The 23182-nt window shown below is 49.5% G+C and overlaps 1 protein-coding gene across 1 annotated transcript in view; it reads left to right on the forward strand.

Moving 5' to 3' along the window:
• The window catches only part of TBXAS1 (thromboxane A synthase 1), a gene marked incomplete at its 3' end in the record, with an annotated part of 145688 nt that extends 122864 nt beyond the window's left edge, over positions 1 to 22824 (forward strand). Inside the window, exons 9-10 of the mRNA XM_079931204.1 lie at positions 17855 to 17946; positions 22683 to 22824. Of these exons, the coding sequence (XP_079787330.1) occupies positions 17855 to 17946; positions 22683 to 22824 (234 nt within the window). The remainder of the gene's footprint in view (positions 1 to 17854; positions 17947 to 22682) is intronic.
• Positions 22825 to 23182: the final 358 nt, after the last annotated feature.

Consider the following 23182-nt stretch of genomic DNA (forward strand, 5'->3'; position numbering starts at 1 on the left):
TGCTTTTGCTGGAGTTTAAGTCCATTTCCTCCTGCCAAGCCCTTAACAGAAATTAAGAGCAGCTTGGCACCATGCTATTTTCAGTAAACTCTGCAAATATACTCACTGGTCTGACCAGGACCCTCAGGGGTGGCCCACTTTGGCCCATTGTTCTCTGAGAAGAGTCCAGAGCCAGCTGGGAGCAGCGAGAGAAGGCGGGTCAGCAGCCTGGGCCGGGGAGCCACCACCCCAAATTCAACTCCCAAGACTATAGGGCAGAGCAGTGGCTGCCTGTGGGCCCAGCGCCTCCCCAGATGCTTAGGGACATTAAAGGACGAGGCCACGGAAAACAATACGGCAGAGCGTCCTCATACCTGACACACGAGAGCAGGTGCCACAGAATTCTCTGCTGCTTCCTCTCCCTTCCTGGGAGCCTCGGGGTGAGACTGGGCCTGGCCAGCTGGAGCACCCGGCTGGCACCCGGGGGGACCGTGAGGTCTCTGCATGGCCCCCTCCCCATCTCTCTGGTCTGGGTTTAGGGACACTCAGGACGCACCCAGGTCCTCCCTCTTGTTGGATCCTCCCAGCCGGCCCCTCACGTGCTTCTGCCCGGGCTTATGTCCCGCCTTATGAAGCATCCGCCCCTGTTCCCCTGCCGCTCCTACACATCCCCGAGTGTCCTGCTGAATGAGGAAGGGAAAAGCCCTCCTTTCCTGTTTGTCTTTACCTGGCCTTGTCATGGCCTCTGGAATTGAGGAGACGGGTCCTTCGATGGGCCCTATGAGCCCCTATTTCTGCCAGGCTCCACCCTCTCTCGGCCTACTGACCTTACACACAAACCCTTCCGAGCCTCAGTTTTCTCATCTGTAATAAAAACTCAGTGAGATGATCCGGTGAAACTCACCCCGGGCCGCCCCACAGAACTGGGTCAGTAGTACTCAGCGTAGCTGCGTAACTTCACCCGCCTAGAAAGACAGTGCTGGTCTGCTCTCTGCCCCTCCCCCCACGCCGGGCTCGCCCTCCCTCCCCGACCTTGTCCCCACTTCCCCGCCCCTCACTCAGGGCCTCGGCTCTGGGGGAGACAGAGACCAGCTGCAAGGGCAGCAGCTGGCGTCTGGGGACGCGGGGTGTGCTCTGTCCCGGCACGCCTCTCCTCTTTCATAAACGCACGCATGGGTCCGGCATTTACGGGCAGATACACCAGCTCCAGCACGAGAGCCGCCAGCAGCCTGGCCTCCTGGGGGAAGTGGCAGCCGGCCTCCCAGACCCGTCTCCTGTGCAGCGGCCCCTGGCCCTCGTGTCCTCCGGGGAGCCCAGCCTCCTTTGTCTGCTGGGAGGTCATCCCACCACCCCTGGTCCTGACCCCTGGGGTGCAGGGTTCTGAGGCTCTCAGCCCTTGAGCTCCTGAGGGCCCGACATCACCCCATCATGGTCAGGAAATAGGGCCCCCCAGACAGACCTTGCCCAGCTCAGCTGTGCCCACCCTCTCAGGGCTGCTTCTCTGTCCCCCGGGTGCGGCCACAAGTCCCCCCACCTGGTCCATGGCGGTGGACTTGGCCCCAGGCTCTCTGCACCTGCGATACTGCAAAAATCCCTCCAGCCAGCTGGTCCCGCCTCCCTCAGGGTCTCCTTGCGCGACACTGTCACCTCTGGTACCTGGAGGGACCCCAGTCTGTCCCCACCTTAAGGTTAAGTCCTTTTGAGAAGCCCCACTCCTGTGCAGGGGGAAATGCAGTCAGGCTGCGAGGCTGATGGAGGCCGTCTGACACAAGCAGCAGACACGGAAGACAAAAGAAACAAATGATTCCTTAAGATCCAAAACAAATTGCCGTAATTAACACGTGCCGCTGCAACCATCCGTGGGCTGAGATGCGGTTGGCGCGAGGCAGAGGCATAAACCACAGAGAGCCTCCAATGAAACGGCAGTAAACGGTGCGGCTGTGAGGGAACTCGTTTCAGTTTTGTTCCAAAACCTTGTTTAAGTGCTTTTATTGTTTGTGTGAAAGAAAACAAATGCTTTTTGAAAACCGCTTCAGCATAAGCCTCACCTTCCCTGGGAAGTCTTTCCTGATCCCCCCCACCCCACCCCGGGCACATGGGGTCCCACGATGGCCCCTCCAAGCTCCCGGGGTACCCATGCTTCCCTCCATCAGAGCCTCAGCAGCGGGGTGTCCCCTGGGCTTCTCTGCCTCTGGGGACCGAGAACTGCCCATCTCCACCCCACCCCTAGGACCATGTTGGGCACACAGCAGGCATTAGGTGACGGCCAGCCCAGCAGAATGATTGTCAAGGCATGGAAGGGGTAGTTTGTAAACATCAAGGGGACCCCAGAGGTTGCTTAGGGGATCCTTGTAGGACAGGAGAAATTCTTGAATGGACGGGATCTTATTAGCAAGCTCCCGAAAATAAATAAATACTAAAAATAAAAGCATAAAGGTAGGAACACATTAAACAGAACCTTTTATCATGGGAGGGCGGGTAGGGAGTAGTGACTTGCCCTCATGCGGCCACAGTCACCCTTTTGGGATTTGTTCCACGTTAAAAGAACAGCCCAATAGCAGAGGTGAGAAAACCAAAAACGGATAACGAATGTTAGGCCCAGGGTGGGGACTGGGTGGAAGCCCCCCGGGGCTGGGCAGCTCTGTCCAGATGAGCAGCTGCCTGCTGAAGGGGGCGCTCCTAACTGAAGCCTTTGTTGGATGCTTGGAGGGAAGGAGAGGGGCTTGGGCTGGGAGAACTCATTCCATTCCAGTTCATTCCATGAGACCCTCCCCATTCCATGAGGGATGAAGCTTGCAGGTCTCATTTCAGGGAGGCCTCCCGGTGACCTTCTCTCCCTCCCTGCGGGCTTGATGGGGCACACGAGGGAAGGAGGATGGCATGCAGTAGACGTTATCTCTCCCCACGCCCACCCCACAGAGCTGAGCCTTCCACATCCGTAATATGATAAGAGGGGCAGGATGTGCCAGGCCCCTCCTGAGAGGCCTGGTGGGGACCACCTGCAGGCCAGCTGGCAGGAGCCCGGCCGTCTGTCCTTGGCAGCCCCCTTCACCTGGGGCCCCAGCCTGCACCCGGCAGACCAGAGGCTGAGGCTTGAATGCCGCATCTCAGCTACTCTGAACGCAAGGCCCTGAGGCACGTGCCAGCTGTGATTTCCTCCCACCCCCAATTTAATTTAAAGGAAAAAAAAAATTTCCTTCCCAAGAACCTCATTCTTATTTATCCAAACCTACTCCAACAGCTCCCAGAGAAAGGGAAGGATGCTTTTTTGTACCCAGGCCCACAACAGTGGGGAGACTCAAGTTAGCTATTACTCTGAGGCCCATTTTTATTCGCTTTGCCACTGTCGAGGTCACTCTTGGCAAGGAAGCCTTTTCACTAAAAGCCACCAGCTGCAGAAAAGGGACAAGGCTAAAAGTGCCTCAGGTGGAAGAGGTGAGGAAGAGGTAGGAGGTGGCCCTCAGACAAACCCCAGCTCTCCCAGGGCCTGGTTGTGTGGCCTTGGGCAAGCCACCTGAGCTCCAGAAACCCCGTCTCCTCCTGTGCAAAGTGGGCTCTTGTGAGGACCGGACAAGATGATGGGGAGGTGCTCAGCTCGGTTCCTGGCAGATGGAAGAGTTGAGGTGGGTCTCCAAGGACCAGCCGCCTCTCAGCTGTAGCCCCTGCTGCATCTTCTAGGGTTTATCTTCCAGTTTCCTCCTCCTCTGATGACAGGAGTGGGGACTTCTCACCAGCAGCTCCCCCAAGGCGGCCCCCACTAAATTCTTAATTCTCATCGGCACAACTGTTTCCATTCCTCCTGGGATGACTCCAGGCTTGCAGCTTCTGCTCACAGGGTCACATGTGTCCCAAAGCAGAAGAGTTACAAACCAAACTTCCTAAGAAAACCCCCTATATGGCACTTATGAGGAATCCTCACTACAGCCCTCAAGGTGTGGTTTCTCCCCATTTTACAGATGAGCAAACTGTATGTCGGCATGGCTTTAATAACTTGCTCAGTGTCTTCCAGCTAGATCTGACCAATTCCACGTCTCCACTCTTCCCTGTTTACAATTCTGCCTGCCGGTCCTGAAATTCAAAATCTCAGGAGTTCATTATTTAAAAAAGAGTAAATTGCTCTCTAGACTTTTTTTATAACTTCAAAACGTACTCTTAACTAGAGTTGGGTTTATTTTAAAACTGAGCTGGGTTAATGGATTTTTTAAAGAGTAATAAGTGAGGGGGGACTTCCCTGGCAGTCCAGTGGTTAAGACTTGGTGTTTTCACTGCCGAAGGCCTGGGTTCAATCCCGTGTCAGGGAACTAAGATCTCGCAAGCCGCGTGGCATGGCCAAAAAAAAAAACAATTAAGTGAGAATTTCTGTATGGGCAAAAGTAAGGGCAGGTCACCTCACCTCTCTGGGCTGTGGCTGTTCAACGGGACAATGCAAAGGTTAAACTTGTGTCACTTCCAAGTCTCTGCTCTTTTCTCCCAGTCACGTGCCAGCTGAGAGCACTGGGCGACCGACTCTCCTTTCCCCTAAACTGGTCAACAGATATACCTCACTTCCTGCATTTGTTACAATCTGGTACCAAACGCCACTTAAAGCCTCTGGATATCGTTCTTGGGAAAGGAGATGTTTTTTCTTTTTCTATTTCTTTTTTTTTTGGCTCAGGCCTAGCCCTCCCCGCTTACATCCTGAGCTGTAAAAATGGACTGAGCAGGCAACAGAGAATTTAAAATAAGCTGGGGGGGAAAAAATTCCTGCTACAATAAATCGCATCACAGTGGCGATCTCTATCTAACCAGAAAATTCTCAGCCCAGACAATGGCTCATTTATTTCCAACAATATTCAATACAACAGAATTCCAGGCCAACAAAAGGATTTCTACAGGTTCTTGGAGTTGGTTGTAAAGGGGTGTAACCTACATAGCAAAGAGAGCTGTTCAATTATAGATTCCCAGGCGTGAGGGAGACCTTTGTAAAAAAAAAAAAAAATTGTAAGGTGGTCTGCTGAAAATGTGGCGTCTTCCCCGGGGAGCATCTCACCTCTTGGCAACGCAAGGCCGAAGCACCGGGCCCTGCCCGGGAAGGGCGTTCAGGTGAACATCTGGGTCGACATGGCTGCTGGTGGGATGCCGAACAGAGCCCACTGCCCGAGGCCCTCAGATGATACATTTTATAAACATCCAGGCAGGCAGCCTCGCAATACTCCTGGGCTTTACAAATACATTTAGATTCCATGGTCAGCGAGACTATATTCTGAGCATAGGCGGGAAAAAGGCGGCAGGAAACAGGAGGGCAGGGAGGGGTCTGGAAGCAGCCTTCTAAATTTAACATGCAGTTGCTTTTAGGCCAAGTGGATGAAAAATGAATTCCAGTGCTTAAAGCTCTTATCTCTGTTTACCATTTCCCCAAACAGTAAGTGACCCGGACTATGGCTTTTAGACTGAATTATCAACCAAGATGCACACAGGAATGAGGGATGGGATGCTGGGGGCTGGGCCAGGGGGATAAATAGAGCAGGCTGACCGCTGGCTCTCCACCTTCACGTGACATTTCCTCGGCCTGGCAGAGTGACGGGGATCTGATGTCACAGGCTGTCCCTGGGTGGGCCAGGGCGCAGTCATGATGCGTCAGACCACCCCAGACATGGAAGGCACCGTGGAGTCATCCCCCTCCTGTTGATGAGGGATCCATAAATACCCTACAGCGACCTTTTCAGATGCTCAATAACAGCTTTGGAAAATCTCCAGTGGGCATGAGGCTTGCCTGCTTGATCGTTACGTTCTAGTCATTTGAAAATTCTTCCGTATGTCCAGTCAAAATCTGTCTCTCTGGGACTTACTGTTGGGCCTGACTCCATCCTCAGCACCTACATCCTTTTCCTTTGTCACGTGCCTGCCATTCAGGTGACAATGCCCTCACTTCTCCCCTTGGTTTGCTCTGTTCTCCTGAATGCGTTCAGTGTGACTCACAGAAGCACGTCAGTCCTGCCTCACTCTCTCTAGCTCCATCCCTCTCTCCCTGCCCATCCCTTGGCCCCATGGATGCTGGCTTTGGCCTCACTTCCCTCCTCCAGTTGACCGACGCAATGGCCTTTCCCGTCCCTCTGCCACCTTCCCCCAGGCAGCCCTCACGGTTCGGTGCTCAGCTCCGTGCTTTCCTCTCCTACCTCCATCCCAGAGCACTCACGCATCTCTGTGGGCTGAACTGGACGCCAGCCCCTGCTGGGGCCCCCAGCACCGGCCTGCCAAAGCCGAGCTCCTCCTGCAGGAGGGCAGCCTTACCCAGGTCGGTCCTGTCTCCGTCTTTCTTCCAGCCCCCCAGGGATGAAATCTGGAAATCGTTTTTAGGTCTTCATTCCCTGACCCCTTATATCCAGGGATTCACCTCGCTGGTGAGTCATCCTTTCTACCAATGACTCTGGATGTTACTCAGAATTACCTTGGGAGCTTTTACAACCAGACTAATTCCTGTGCCCGGTCCAGACCAATTAAAACGGAATATTTCTGAGTGGGGCCCAAGCATCGGCAGGGAGCAACCGAGAGGGAGACTCACGGCTTGCACTGCTCCCCTCTTTCAACCCCTTTTCCCGTTCTGACAGCTGACAGTGTCATCAGAGCTCATCACTTTTGCCTGGACTCCTGCTGTCATCTCCTGTTTTATTGCCCTATCCCCCCAACTCTTCCAAATATCCCTCCATGTCAACATCAGATCACAAAATACCATTTTCGGTATGTTACCTCTACTCATCAAAAACCTTCAGTGGCGGGCTTCCCTGGTAGCGCAGTGGTTGAGAGTCTGCCCGCCGATGCAGGGGACACGGGTTCGTGCCCCGGTCTGGGAAGATCCCACATGCCGCGGAGCGGCTGGGCCCGTGAGCCATGGCCGCTGAGCCTGCACGTCCGGAGCCTGTGCTCCGCGACGGGAGAGGCCACAACAGTGAGAGGCCCGCGTACCGCAAAAAGAAAAAAAAAAACCTTCAGTGGCTCCCTCTTACCAAAATAACAAATCTCTGAACAAGTAGATGGTTTCCCGAACACATAATAAGTTGTAGGTATGGGACTGTATCTTATCGCCCCTTTCCCTTTTTTCCTCTCCCCCAACACTCGGCTAAGTGCCTGTCAGGTACTTCACGTCTGTCTGAGGAGTGAACAAAAAATATTTATCTGCAAATTAATTCCATACACTCTTTCCCCAGCGCAGAAAACGGGCTGGGTGCTTTAACTATCATTTACTTAGGGGCTTATTTCTTTAAACATCACATATAATCAACTGTGGACGACCCATGCTAATGGAGAGAACCAAATCCTAAATATTACAAGACAGCAGATAATTCAAAAACTCGAATCTAGTTGATTTGGGAACGTGTTTTATGCTTATGAGGGCTTATGTCTGGTAACTGAGACAATTTTAAAATTAGGTAATTAGATGTGTCTTATTTGTTCCTATCACCATCCCCCCCCCGACCATACACACTATAGGAATACATAACACAGTTCCCAAAATAATACACTATTTTTTCTCTCAACCTTTTCCTGAAATAGAGATGGTGGTTACATTCCAGCACACTGGAGGGGGCAGGCAGAGGGAAGAAGAGAGGAACCCACAGTGACAGTAAATAGAGGGGACAGGGGTGTCAACGAGCTGCCTTTCAACTAATTCACCGTTAAAATTTAGGCAGTGTACACACCAGTTTGTAAACCGTTTACAGTTATCTACTAAACCTGACCACACACATCCCCTGTGACCCAGCAATTCCACTCCTAGGTACATACCCAACAGAAACATGACTTACGTTCACTGAAAGCCATATACAAGAAAGCCCCGCTTTATTCATAATGGCCCCCAAACTGGGGACAACGCAAATGTCCATCCACAGCTGGAAGGATGAACAGATGTGGAATGCACACACTGCAACTCACACCACACCACCGATGAGTCTCAAAGACACAGCAGTGAACACAGAAAGCAGGTGCAAAAGCCATCGTACTGGATGTTCCATTTACACAAAGCTTTTTAAAAGGCAAGATAACCTCTTGTGTTAGAAGTCAGGATAGTGTTTGCTTTTGGGGGGCTATGACTGGAAGGGGTCACGGGGGCACTTCTGAGGGCTGGAAATATTTTGCATCTTGATCTAGATGCTGGTGACACATCTTTGTGAGAATTGTGAAAATTCACTGAGCGCTACACTTTTGTTTGTGTTCTATTTTTCTGTGTGCATGTTATTCTTCCCGAAAATGTACAGAGGAAAGTAAGGGAGGAATGAAGGGAGGGGAGATAAAAGGAGAGAGGGAGGGCAGTTTAGGCAGCAATGCATGATGGAAAATCCTTGGAATCTGGAATCTGAAGATCTGGGTTTAGTTCTGACTCTGCCATGTACTAGCTGTGTGACCTTGGACGAGCCACTAACCTCTCTGAGTCTGTTTTCTTCATCTATAAAATAGACAACAAAAATGCCCTAGCTGCTTCACAGTGCAGTTGTGAGGACCAAATGGCATAAGGGATGTAAAAATCCTTCAGAAGGCAGTACAGTACTGCAGGAAGGGAAGTACCATTGTTATCACAGATCTCTGCAGACAGGAATTCCTGCAGAGGGTCAGCACCATCAACAAAGCTGAACCCAGGGCCGTTGGCGGGGAGGGCTGACACCGTGGTGTGTGTGTGCGGTTTACGTTCTTTCATTACATCTCCTCACCTAATCCCTTAATGGCCTGGGCCTCAGAGTACAAGAGCACCTGGAATAATCCCTGTGTTTATGTGATATGGGTTCTGTCTCATTCCTTTGAAAGTGGATATAAATAGATGCCATACACACTCTCCTAATTACCTTTTCTAAGGTGGGGGTGCCCGTCTACATCTAAATCTGCCACATTCTTTAGACCGGCACACAGGACTGTCTGGGCATTGGCTAGGCAAGCCAGCCATGTTGAGAGAAAGGAACCCGCCCCATGCCATCCCTCTCGGGTCGCCCCGCCCCACCCCCTTCCCCCACTGCTTCTTGCTCCAGGCCTGAAACAACTCACTCAGAACATCTATGGATGTCAAAGCTGAAGAGTTAGAGCTGGAAGGACCCCAGCACCCCAGTTTAAGAAGTGGTCTGTGAAGAGCCCAGGCCCGGGAACTGCAGGCTTTTCTCCCGGGGTCAGTGGGCAAAAGGGCAAAGCGAGAGCTGCCAGGTTTTCCACGGTAGGGTTTCATCTTCTAGTCTGTGTTCCCCAGAGAAGGAGTGCAAGCAGAAACCTCGATTTTTCCCGTGGCTGTCTTGCCCCGCTGCCCCTTGGCTGGAACCCCAAGTCTCACGGGACTGCAAGTTCCCAGCTTCTAGTGGGCAGGTGAGGGCAGGCATGACCCCGCCCACTGCATGCAACACCAAGTCCAGCACGTGCAGGTGAGCACTTAGCAATACTATCTGATGCTGCTACTTCTTGGGAGGAACAAAACTGAGGCCACCCCCCCCCACTTCTATTTCCTTTAGGAAAATAAGAAAATACTAATTTCTCTATTAGGTCCCTGAACCTCCAGGAAAAATCTTTTTGAAAGCCATGACATTTTAATTTTCTTTTTCTCATTTAGACTCCATCTCAGCACACACCCAGTGTGAGGTGTACGTGTAGGTGTGAGAGACTCAGTGTGTGTATGTGTGTGTGTCTGTGTGTAATTTGCAGAGAAAATGGCACGCAAAAATCCAAATGTAGCAAAGTGAGATTAATAGGCAAGGGCAATATTTCCTACTTAAAAGTATTTATCAGTAGATTTTTCCATAGAGTTCCCTTAACCATCAGGTTTAGCTGTTGCATTTAAATATTGGTTTATAGAGCCTAAACTAAATGATAGAAAGACTAATAGACCAAGAAACTTAGAAACAAAATTAGCAGTGACTGCCCACTGAAAAATCAAATATAGATGAAAAAGTCTCCCTGAAAATTAAAGAACTCTGGATTGAGAACATAAACCATAAGGCAAAGATTCCGTTTGCTTTTTTTGTTTCTATTTTCCCCAATATTTAAGAGTTAGTACTTTAGTATTTCCCAATATTAAATATTATTTTCAACCTTCTAAGAGTACAGTTACTTGTTTTACAGAATCGGTCCCAGCTGAGGTGAATTCTATAGGATTGTATAATCGCTTTCCTCCTTGACACATCCTTACAGGAGAGTTTAGAACATAGAACAGATGATGAAACATGCTCCCTGCCTCCAAATACGTTTAACCAGAAGTACTGTCTGCTTGTCTGGTACCTTAGTTTCCGGAGACCTTTCACCTTTACCATCTCATTGGCTCTGCTCTGAGAGATGGGTGGGGAAACATCATGACCTGGAACTTAGAGACCAGGTGACCTGTTGATGTTGCCTTGGTGACTGGCCCAAGGCCAGGGCCGTTGGGCAATGGATCCAGGACAGAATCCCTGGCAGGACCTGGTGACCACCCTGAGGCCTGGCCCAGGTCAGGGAGAGAGGCTGCACGGGCATCCTCGTTGCGGGGAGAGGCAGATTGATTTTAAGTTTCCTCCCAATTCGAATTCTGGGTAACATGGCCTGTGCTACAGGCTCCCAAGAGGGCCCTAGGGGATCCATTTTTAACATTATCTTTTGGAACCCCAGACGCTTAAAGTGCTTACTGGCTTGAAATACTCTGCTCAGACCTCCTGAGCCCCCCAACACTCCAGGCCAAGCAGACCCCCTTGGCCCTTACCAGCACAGACAGAGGGCCTGGCATGCCGAGGGTGACAGCACAGGGAGGGCTGGCACAAAGCTCGGCCCCGGCTCCCAGACTCCCGCCTGCAAGGACGAGGCTTCTATTTAAACATCTGGGGTGAGCTCACCAGAAAAGAAGCCTTTTCTTCCAAAGAAAAGCACTTTCTTGACTAAACTTCCCTTTCTTTCCCTTTTTCACTTCAAATAAATTCCACCCCCACCCCCAGTTTTAAGTGTTAGTTTTGCTAGACGGCAAAGAGAAATATGCAGCACGCATACAGCACGCCCACCTTTTCCATTTCATTGCCTGACGGCCACGCCCCCCATCAGGTACCATGCCCCCTGCATCTGCCCCGGTCCAGGTCGCCCTGCACAGAGGCCTTTCTCTCTCCTGCGCCTGGAGCGCTGCCCTCCGTCCTCCAAGATGCCCCAGAACAGCAGCTCTCCCTGTCAGCCAGCCTGACACAACCATTTTTAATTCTTTAACGCATGTCAGAGTCTTTACATGGGCTCTTCCACACACTATTGCTATTTCAATTTCTATTTAACACCTTACATTTTAATTTGTATTCTCAAACTTTATTTTTTCAGAATAACAATTAATAGTTATTCCAGTTAAACCGATTTTTTTAAGCATGAATAATTTATATTTCTTCCACCAAGGAGAAAGTAACCACTAATACAGATTTAGTTCTACTATATAGGTATCTTTCTTTTTCTTTCTCAAATTACAAGATTACAGCCGATGTAGTGGATTACGTTGATTGATTTTTGAAATAGCCTATCATAGCTAGAAGAAATCTCACTTGGCTATAGCACCTTAACCTTTCATGAAGGAAAACTTTAACCTGTACAAATTGTCAGAATAGCTGAGAACCTGTGTACCCATCACCCAGCTTCAACAGATGGCAGCTATGGCCCCTCCAGTTTCCCCACCCTCCCCCACTGCCATTGTTTAAAAAATCCCAGACATCGTATACATGTCATCTGCAAACATTTCAGTACATATCTCTAAAAGAAAAGGGCTCTTTTCTAAAACTTGACAACCAGAGGCTTCTCTGGTGGCGCAGCGGTTAAGAATCCGCCTGCCAATGCAGGGCACACGGGTTCAATCCCTGCTCCAGGAAGATCCCACATGCTGTGGAGCAACTAAGCCCACGAGCCACAACTACTGAGCCCACGAGCCACAACTACTGAGGCCGCGTGCCACAACTACTGAAGCCTGCGCGCCTAGAGCCCGTGCTCCGCAACAAGAGAAGCCACCGCAGTGAGACTGCGCACCGCAACGAAGAGTAGCCCCCGCTCGCTGCAACTAGAGAAAGCCCGCGCGCAGCAATGAAGACCCAATGCAGCCAAAAATAAATTTAAAAACTTTCTTAATGCTTTAAGAAAAGCAAAACAAAACAAAACATGACCACCATACTATCCTCACACTAAAACCCGAATGGACCATAATTTCCTAAGTGCACCGAATACCCACTCAGGGTCCAAGGTCCCACGATTGCGTTATAATTTTGTTTTTAGATTGGGTTTGTTTGAACCAGCACCCAAACAAACCCATCTACTTTTCACTGGCCTTTCTTATTCATCATAAATATCCCCGTTTAGACATCACTTCCTCCTGGCAGCTTCCCCGATCCCAAATGCTGGGATGTGTGTCCCTCGTCTGCTCTCCCACAGCACCTGTGCTCACCACCCTATAACCCGCAGCCCTGGTTTGCATCCTGAGACGGACTGTAACCTATCCGAGGACACGTCGGTGCTAGCACAGTGCCTGGTCAGCAGTAGGCACCAGCTCTGCAGGTGAATGAATAAGTAACAAATGAGTTCCCACACGGGACTGCTTCTCCTGCCCCCGCCAAAGCCCCTTCTGTAACATGACCCACATTCAGTACAATGACTTGCTCAGAAGTCTGTTTCCCCCCAGAGCAGAGACTTACTCATTCTGGGATTCCAAACACCCAGCCTGGCACCTGATACCAGTGGGTGTTCCCTGAGGGGTTGGCTTTTCTACTCCACATCCTATCTGTGTGACTTTGAGCTCACAGCCTTTGCTCTCTGGGTCTCACGTTGCTCATCTCTATAATGAAGAATTTGGATTCAAGATTTCCAAGGTCCTTTTGGGTTCAGTTTGTGATTCGGAGCAGCAGCCCAGCCTCGCAGGGAGTCTCCATTTGCCATACGCTTGCTGCCCTCTGCTGGCAGGATTGGTGCAGGACCCCCCCCATCCCGGATTTTCCTGAAAGAACTATAGGCGGGCAAAAACAGGTCCCCAGGGGCGAACTCGTGCGTGAGTGAGTGGGCGCTTGAATTGCATTGCCTCACCTGGATCCGGTTAAAACGTAGAGGCCTGAGCCTTCCCCGACTCCATCCATCCACGCCTCCAGCAGAGAGGGTCACTGGGGCAGGTCAGACAGAGACTCATGCAGTGGTGTCACGCCCTTGGCTGTACAGAACTAGTACCCAGGCCCCCACCTTAGACCAACAATCAAATCCCTGGGGGGCAGGGCTCAAGCATCCTTATATATTAAAAGCCACCTGGTCACTTCTAATATTCGACCACATCAAGAACTGCTGGACCCGCACGCTGATGTTGACATGTGTATCTTGAGCCCAAAGCTAAGAAGTGGTGAAAAGCTCATCCGGGGAAAGTAAATGAAGACTTGACTTTATAATACAAATTTCCCTTGGCCTAGCTTTAAAAGTTCCCTTTCAAGTACTGACAGCTTCCCAGCCAATTCTGTTTGAGGAACCAATACCATTGACTCATTAGGGATGCTACTCCCAGATCTGGTTTCTTTTTCTTTTTGAGATATATTGAGAGTTCTATATTTTGGTGCACAGTACCACTGTTTTGTTTTGTTTACATTTCTGCATTTGTCAAGACTCCTTTGGTTGCAGATAACAGAATTCATCTGTCACTAAGTTAGGTCAAAAATGGGAACTTAGAGCTTCCCTGGTGACGCAGTGGTTGAGAATCTGCCTGCCAATGCAGGGGACACGGGTTCGAGCCCTGGTATGGGAAGATTCCACATGCCGCAGAGCAACTGGGCCCGTGAGCCACAACTACTGAGCCTGAGTGTCTGGAGCCTGTGCTCCGCAACAAGAGAGGCCGCAACAGTGAGAGGCCCACGCACCACGATGAAGAGTAGCCCCAGCTCGGCGCAACTAGAGAAAGCCCTCGCACAGAAACGAAGACCCAACACAGCCAAAAATAAATAAATAAATTTATGTTAAAAAATAAATAAATAAAGGGAACTTACTGGAAGAGTACTGAGATGCCACCCACAGGGCTACTTGCCAGGAGCAGATGGCAATCAGGACACCAGGAAACGGTCTGTCTTTTGCCTCTGCTTCTCCACACATCTAACTCATTGCTTCTTTCTCATGGCAAACGGATTTTCTGCTCATTAATCCACAAGGCAGAACATGGCCACCAACAGACCATAACTCACCCGTGTTCAGCTTCCACCTGCTGGAGAAAAACTCCTTTCTCCTCTGTCTCAGGTCCAAATGTCCAGGCTGGTGCCCTCGTATCAGAGGCCCACTCTTGGTCCAATCAACCGTGGCCTGTAGGGCTGACTATATAATTTGTCGGACCTGAGGCAAAATGAAAAAAGCGGGGGACAGTGCCATTAACAGTACATATGGGGACTTCCCTGGTGGCGCAGTGGTTAAGAATCCGCCTGCCAATGCAGGGGACATGGGTTTGAGCCCTGGTCCGGGAAGATCCCACATGCCGCCGAGCAACTAAGCCCGTGCGCCACAACTACTGAGCCTGCGCTCTAGAGCCAGTGAGCCACAACTACTGAGCCCATGTGCCACAACTACTGAAGTCTGCACGCCTAGAGCCTGTGCTCCGCAACAAGAGAAGCCACCGCAATGAGAAGCCTGCGCGCTGCAACAAAGAGCAGCCCCCGCTTGCCGCAACTAGAGAAAGTCCGCGAGCAGCAACGAAGACCCAACACAGCCAAAAATAAATAAATTTATAAAAAAACAACAACAGTGCATATAAAAGTTCTTCCTATCTTCTTTCATCTCTCAAATTATCACAGTGGTTTTTTAATTTTCTATTTAATACCAGTCTAAGTAAAGAAAACTCTAAATTATACATTATTAGCACGAATTTTACCACTCATCTCTGGATCATGCAACACCACAGTTTTAAATGTTAAGATCAGAGCATTTAATGCACATGCAGAATCACTGAATTACATAATTTGTATTTCGTGACTCATGGGACAGAAGAGACAAAGACAAACCAAACTATTGATGACTGGAAGGAGGATGAGAGGGTGCGCCAAGCTTCCCCAAGGGGGCTCGCCCTGGGGTGTGGGGACACAGGGTGGGCTGGGAGAGCCCTGCCCTCTCTGGCCAGCCACCAGGCCCATGAATCCTGGGGCAGTGTCTAGGGAAGCGGAGCCAGGCGTCCCCCCTTCCCACAGGCTCAGCCCCCAACCCACAGTAGGCTGTGACTCTCAGAGACCTTTAAACCTCTGTGCCAGGACACGGGTTGTACCTGGACCAGTGGTGGGCAGAGGCTTGCCCGGGCCGACACAGCCATGGTGCTGCCAGCCCGGGGCAGGGACGGTTGACATGTGCCCACCACGAGATGCTTCAGGGTGAATGCACCCCATTCCTACCCTCTCTGTGCCTGAGCCCAGGCCCCTGTCGGGGGTGACGGGCAACAGTGGTCCAAGGGCAAAGCAGAGACGTGTGGCCGGGCTGGGCCCCAGGCACAGGGGCAAGACAGCAGGCAGCTGAGAACCCATCCTGGGGAGGCGGCCAAAGTGGGACCACTCGTGGGCGAGGCTCCAAGCCCCCAGCACATGCTCCATGGTCCCCTCAGACTCTACTCCCAAAACACAAATTCAAAGATAATGACGATTAAGAATCTCCAGATGGCAACCCACAGAGCATTAAACCCCAAGCACAGGGCCCCTCTCCTTGGCCACGTGTTTATCGGGCCCACCCTCGTAGCCTGCGATGGAGGTGGAAGTGTAGGGTCGAGAGATAACCCTCTAAAGAAACAGTTCCCAGAAATGAAGATGGAGAATGTTGGAAAAGCCAACTGTTTTCATGTTTGCCCTTCAAATTCGTAAACATTAGACTGCACATGTTCTCTGCAACTGGACTTTTTTTACTCAGTATTTTATGCACATTATTAATGGCCACACTACATTGATGGCTAGACTCCAATAGATTAGCTAAGATATTTACCAGGGACGTCAAGCCTCCACGTGTCCTGGCCCCATCACTCTCCCCTCTGCCCCTCGCATAAAATACTGTGTATTTTATGCACATCACTAATGACCACTGGAATAGAGCCTACGCAGGGCAGCCCTGTGGCAGCTACTGCAGGGCCGGCAAGATGGACTTGCCCCCAAGTGCTGCCCCCTGCTGTCCTGAGAGGGGAGGACAGAAGCAAGCCAACCTCCCAAACTGAAGACTCCTCTTTGATTAGCATTAAGTGATTTAGAAAGATGAGGCTGTCACCTATCAGGCAGGTAACTTCACTCAAGCTCTCTTGGGAGTGGGGAGAGAGGACGGGAGTATCTGGGGGAAATCCTTCCTTGCGGAAACTAGCAGAGCAGCTAATAAGCTTCTATAACCCCACCCTAACTCATCCCACTCACATGCGAGCCCACATCCAGCTTCTCAGTTCACCATCACCTCCTCCTCAGGCCACGGGGTGAGGGCCAGAGGGCGACAGGGTCACCCCAGTGGAAGTCGTCGAGGGGATGCTAGGGTTCCCCAACACGGGGTGCTGGAGTTGTGCTTCTCCACACCTTCCTCCCTAGCAGATGCTGGTAAATCAACATTTACAGCTTTTTACAATCTGATGAGTGAAGACCAAAGCTCACGGTTTTAATTTGTATTTTTCACCATGGCAACTCATATTTGTTCTGTCTTTTGCCTCCTTATTTCCTTTGACCACTTTTCTGATGAGTTTCTTTTCTGACTGATTGATTGTAGCCCTTTGGGTTTTTGTTACCATTGATCCTTTCTAGATGTGGTGATTTTTGTTGTTGTTGCTACTTTACTATTGGTCTTTTAACTTTATGATGTGCCCATTACTACCATGTGACAACCTCTCTGAGCCTCAGTTTCATCATCTAAGAGATGGGAGAACAGCTGTTCCATTGGTTTGCTGGAGCATTAAATTAAGTGTCAACAAAAATGGTCAATAAACAGGGCCATTCCCGGTGGACCAGTGGTTAAGACTCCACGCTTCCACTACAGGGGGTGCGGGTTTGATCCCTGGTCAGGGAACTAAGATCCCACATGCCATGTGGCACGGCCAAAAAATATAAATTAAAAAAAAGAATAAACAATCAATAATAAGAACAGAAAAGAGTTTTATTTGAGCCAAACTGAGAACTAGCCTGGAAGCCCACTTCCCAGATTACTCTGAGAAACTGTTCTGGAGAAGCAGGGTTTTCAGTCCAGTTTTATATCTTCTCAGAACAAGGAACATTAAACGGGTCAGGGTTACATTTCTTCAAGGTTAAAAAAAAAAAACCCAAAAAAAAAAAAAACAGACCAGCACGTACACAGCAAATCAACATGGCCTTGGCACCTGGGAAGGGAGACTTATCATTGAAGAAGTACAAGCATTGGCGTCCCAGGAAGAGAGGCATTTAATCTCTATTTTTAACATGGACATTCTTTACTTCTGGTCAGTGTGCCCTTTCCTTTAATAATTAAAGCAGATGTACAGTATATGTTTGGTAAGCCACAAACAGGCTATTTTAGTTAGCATAAAATTCAAGTTAACTCACGTATAAGCCAGATTGGCTTTCCTATATCTCAATATGTAAAAATTTCTTTCCTCATAAGGGAGTGTGTACAACATGTAGCCTGCCAGATCTTCAGCTCTCAATAAACGCTAGCAGTGCAGCTGCTGCCATTGCTTTATTACAAACTTCTCTGACACTCAAAGGCCCCGCAGTCCCAGGCCTGGCCTGGCCATCTTCAGTGACGGACAGCACTGGGAAACAAGCACGACAGAACATGCGGAATATTCTGATAGAGTGCTAATCTAACGCAATTCGCATAGTATCACTTTTCATCTTGTGGGTTTCCATTTAAGTCTGTGCAAACATTGGAGCTGGGACTCTAAAGTTAGCAGAAAAGACAGAACACCGTGTGACTCGGTCTAACTCAACATTCTTTGTCACCACCCCTCCATCAGCCGGCCCCTGAGTACCGCCACCTCCAGAAAGACCTGCCCTACCTGGACATGGTGATTGCAGAGACCTTGAGGATGTACCCACCGGCTTTCAGGTAAGCCTATACCCCAGGGCCCCTGCACCCCAGGACCCCTTCAGCATCACTGTTTGGAGTCCTTGTTAGTCCTCAGTCTGTCACCACCTGGGTTATGAAGAATGCTGGACCCAAGCTCCTGGAGGTCGAGGTCTGAAACTTGGGTTTTTTAATCCCCTGGGGCACTGGACGCCATGCCTGACATAGGGTCACCATAGCAATAAATGTCTGGCCTATATTCCTATATGTTAACCATGTTTTCAAAGCGTCATTGGTCTTTTCTTAACATGACCTTCCTCCCCAGCCCAAGCCGAACTCTTTGACCTCCTAGCCCTTAGATGGCTTTTGCTGCTCCCCTGGTCACTTCATTCATTCATTCACCAACTATTTATTGAGCATCTGCTCTGTGACCCGCACTGGAAAATCAGCCAAAACAGATAAAATGCCAGCCCTTGGAGTTGATGTTCCAGGGGCAACTTCCAAGTCCTGGGACGCTCCTTCTTATTCTCCAGCACTCCACACCCGTCCCATCCTCAGAGCTCCAATCCAAGACTCACCACTCCAGGAAACCTGGCCAGCCTCACCCGTTCCCTGCCTCTCCTCCCCCAGCACTTTGCACACTAACTCTACTTCATATTATATTTTTGGATAATTCTCAGCTGCTCTGCAACATTTCACCAGTGTGCAGTCATCCAGTCACACCAACCTGTAAGTGCCTTGAGAGCAGGAATCAGGTCTTCTGCTTCTTTCAAACTCCCCCAAAACAAGATGTTACCGAACCAGGCTGGTTCACCCCAAGCACAGCAAGCCAAGTGCTGAGATGCTGAGGTTGTCAGCAGAGAAGAGATACATTCACAAGGCAGCCAAGCGTGGGGACACGAGAACAAATCTCAGATCTACCCCCCCATGGCAAGGGGCGCTGGGTATTTATGGGACAAAGCTGTGGCGTGGTGGGTCCTGGGAGCATGGGAAAAGGTAATGATTGGAGATGAGAAAAAGGTGAGGCAATCGTAGTTCTGCACAGGTGCAGCTAAGCTACAGGCTTCTCCACGGGACCCAAGTTCAGAAAACGTCTGCGTTAGCGCGTTCCGAGGATGGAGTTTTGGGCCCTCTGACGTCAAGAGGTCACCAAGCGAACACTCGCGCATGCCCAGTTGGAGGGTCGGTGGTCTTAATCAGTCTCAACTGGCTCAAGCTCCAACTAGACACAGCTGACTCCAAGCTCCTGAAAAACAACTTGGGCGAACATCTTATTGTTTAAGCTACGTGACGCTCACAGGACATGCAGCTTTTTCTGTAGCAACAATTAAAGCGAGCTTGATCAATGAAGGCAGGTTTAATGGGTCTAACTGATGAGTACTCTTGGTTTCAGAGGCATCCCATGGAGCACAGGGGTCTTCACTTAGGTCCCCAGGCCCTTAGAGAGTGAAACATTGCCAGATTTCAGGTTCTAGAAACAGAAGCGACACAAAGCGTTTAACTGTATATCATAAATTCCACTCTGCATCTCTAGGAAGTAATGTACCACAGAAACCATATGGAGATAACTTTTGCCATTTTAAAAAGAGAAAATGTGGATGATTTGTAGGTATCTCAAAATTATATTCCAAACCGAAAATATCATAGAGAGTGTGGTTGTAGATATTGTCCAAAATGTTCAGACCCAGAGCCAATATAGAGAATTCCTGGGGTGTGAGTCAGATCACATCATCCTCAAGCACACATGGTTTCAGTCTCCTGGTCTGGGAGCAGACAAGGAACGCCAGGGCTTGCCTCATTGCTCTCCTGACGCCAGCATTAAGACCTGATTCCACAGGCCTTCCCCGACTTCTTTAGGAGCCGAGCAAACTGTCATCCAATCTTTGTTTCTGCATGATTTATACCAGCTTCCTTCCAAGGGAACTGTGGGCAGCTGCTATACACGTGAAATTCAAAATAAGACATTCAGTGATAAAACAGAACAAAGGCTGTTTAAAGGAAAGAATCCTTTACAGGACCCCAGAGATGGCAATAACTGGGGTCAGGCTTGGTAGCTGAGACTCCTGGCAGAGAGGGAAAGCAGCTGAGTTGAACAGTCATATTCTCTAGTGGGAGGAAAGTGTATAAATTGATCAAAGACACATCATTTCCTGGATCTAAACTCAATGAAGAATTCATCACCTGAGACCTGGTATAGATGACATGTTGAGAGACAAAGTCAGCAGTCTCTTCAACACCAAAATTCTGCAGTCAATTCTCCTTCTGACCCTTTATAAACAGCAAAGTGTAAAAGGAAGTCAGCGAAGGCATTGCTCTGGGGAACCAGGATGCTCGTGATCTGAGAGTATCTGGAGGGCAGGACAGGACAGGACAGAAACCAGAGTATCTGGATGAGTTCGTTAAAATTCCCAGTAAAAACATAGAGCCAGTTCTCCATAATGACAGAGCGAGTCTAGACATAAAGTCAAGACAGTCTCGGTCCTGCCCTTAGTTTACTGTGTGATCTTGGGTAAGTTCCAGACTGTTCCGGGCTTCTGTTTCCTGTGTGTTCAGAGGGCACACAACACCTGCTCTGCCTACCCCAGAAGTGTTGGGAGAATCAGTGGGACAGTAGATGTAGAAACGCAGTACCCCTGCAGGCAGTGTGCCGTGTAAGGTATGAAGTAAAGAAAAAGCAGCACAGAGCTTAGAGTTGAATGGCCTGACCCTGTGTGGCTCCAGTCTCGGGCAAGCCACACTCTCCCTTCCCCATACCTACTCCACTGGTGTTTTTAATCATATCACTCTGCTGACTTCTGTTATCAAACAACAGAAGTGAGAGAGGCAAGTCATCATTATTCTCACCCAGACAAGAGGCCAATTCGTTTTGGCCCTGGGCATAGGATTTGGGGGTGAACATAGCGACAGTGAGAATTTTATTTTATATTTTATTTTACATTATTTTTTTTTTAAGATTTTTTTTGATGTGGACCATTTTTAAAGTCTTTAGTGAATTTGTTATAATACTGCTTCCGTTTTATGTTTTGGTTTTTTGGCCACGAGGCATGTGTGATCTTAGCTCCCCGACCAGGGATCGAACCCATACCCCGTGCACTGGAAGGCAAAGTCTTAACCATGGACCACCAGGGAAATCCCATTACTTTATTAATTTTTAAAAATATGTATTTATTTGGTTGCACCAGGTCTTAGTTGCGGCAGGCAGGCTCCTTAGTTGCAGCAGGCAGGCTCCTTAGCTGTGGCATGCGAACTCTTAGTTGTGGCATGCCTGTGGGATCTAGTTCCCTGACCAGGGTTCGAACCTGGGTCCCCTGCATTGGGAGCACGGAGTCTTAACCACTGCGCCACCAGGGAAGTCCCTACTTTATTATTTTAATCTTAGAAAAATGCTTGGCTTTTCCCAAACACTGACACACTTGACTGACACCTTTATCCATAAAAAACTCAACATGGCCTTTGTCGAAAACATAACAATTCTCACTGAAGTGTTATTAATGTCAACCCAGGAACCCAGGCAGTATAATTCAGCGGATTTTTCTGGCTTTGTATGCAGTCTAGCCAGATAGGAGGCCCAACCACTTACAGAAGGGAAGCCCCCATTTTCCGGCTTTTAGGGGGTCTTGCATCCAGGTCCAAGCTATTTCTGGTAAAGATGAAAAAGAAGGAAGTCAAAGTATATCCTTATTTGATTGCTCAGAGCTGAGGCTGCGCACGTCAGAGCCCCCTGCCCGCTCTGATTTGAGTAAGAGTGTTTTGTGACTTAGCCCCAAGCACAGAATAATTGCATTAGGAGCTTCGGATCTGAATGGGTGTCTCACAGCCCTGGCCTTTCATGTTCCTGATATATTAAAGGCTCATAATAGAGTGATGAATGCTGCAAGGAGCTGCTGGTACTCTTAATTTCTTTTATAAGCAGGAACAGGGTATAACAGTAATTAGTATAATAACTGTATCTCCTCTGAGATATCTAGGGAAGCCGAGTCCTGCAACCTGAGGTAAAAGCCATCCTAGATTGTTTTTAGTTTTTAAAATAATTATTTATATTTACCAAAATGATATGCTTCTACTTAAAAAAAAAAAAAAACCTAAGAAATACAGAAGAATCCAAAGAAAAAACTGGCACCCTTGGTACCCTGCCAACCTCCACCCCAGCCCCATCCCTTAGAGGAGGTGATGGTAGAAGTTTAGGTATTCTTCCATAAACTTCATGTTCATATGCAAACATATGTAGTCTAGCCTTTTAAAACAAAACATAAATGGGATTATAACATTGTCAGTTGGTAAAATAAACAATCTGACCAAGATGTTTTCCTCCCTAGTAGCAGTTCTCCATAGCGACACAGACAATGAAGGGGAACAGATTTTCAAACCCTAATCTCCTGTAGGTAAAGCGAGGGTGTGTGTGCGGGGAAAGAGGTCCCAGTGGGAATGGGAAGAAGGAGGAGAGGTGGCCGGCGGAATAACCCTGCAAAGCCTCCACTTCCAAGGCACCTGTGCACCGCAACACCAGGCATAAAATGGGCTCTTCAGTCTTGATGGGTGGCTGAAGGAAGGAATGGAGGAACCTAGAGACCACAGGGTCCAGAGCAGCATAGGGTTAATGGCCCAAGAAGGGATGGGATGGGGGGTGGGTCACTATCCCGGCCACCCCGGGAAGAAGGCGGACCCTCCTGTCCCCCAGCCTCATCCCACACTGCAGACCTTTGCCCCAGCATGGCCACCCTGGAGCTCCCCCGTCTCTGCTCTGCCTCAAGGCGGGGATGACCCATGTGTCCCCGCAGGTTCACACGGGAGGCGGCACAGGACTGCGAGGTGCTGGGGCAGCACATCCCCGCAGGCGCCGTGCTGGAGGTGGCCGTGGGTGCTCTGCACCATGACCCCGAGCACTGGCCGCGCCCGGAGACCTTCGACCCTGAGAGGTGAGTACTGCCCCCTTCAAACAGGCCCTGGGGGATGTGAGTGTGGGGGGATTGGAGGCGCCTGCCAGGAGACACAGATTTAGTAAAGTCCCCCAAAACTCAAAAGACATGGCAGTGAGACATTTTTTAGGCATAATTTCTAAAGGAAATAATTGTACCATTTTTAAAAGCCCAAAACATAATCCAGAGATTTAGCATTTCCACAGCACTGCATACAGGTAACAAGACAATTTTTTTTAATAAATCTATTTTAATTATATTTATTTTTGGCTGCATTGGGTCTTCGTTGCTGCGCACGGTCTTTCTCTAGGTGTGGTGAGCAGGGGCTACTCTTCGGTGCGGTGCAAAGGCCTCTCTCATTG

This window comes from Stenella coeruleoalba, assembly GCF_951394435.1.
Source record: "Stenella coeruleoalba genome assembly, chromosome: 9".
NCBI lineage: Eukaryota > Metazoa > Chordata > Mammalia > Artiodactyla > Delphinidae > Stenella > Stenella coeruleoalba.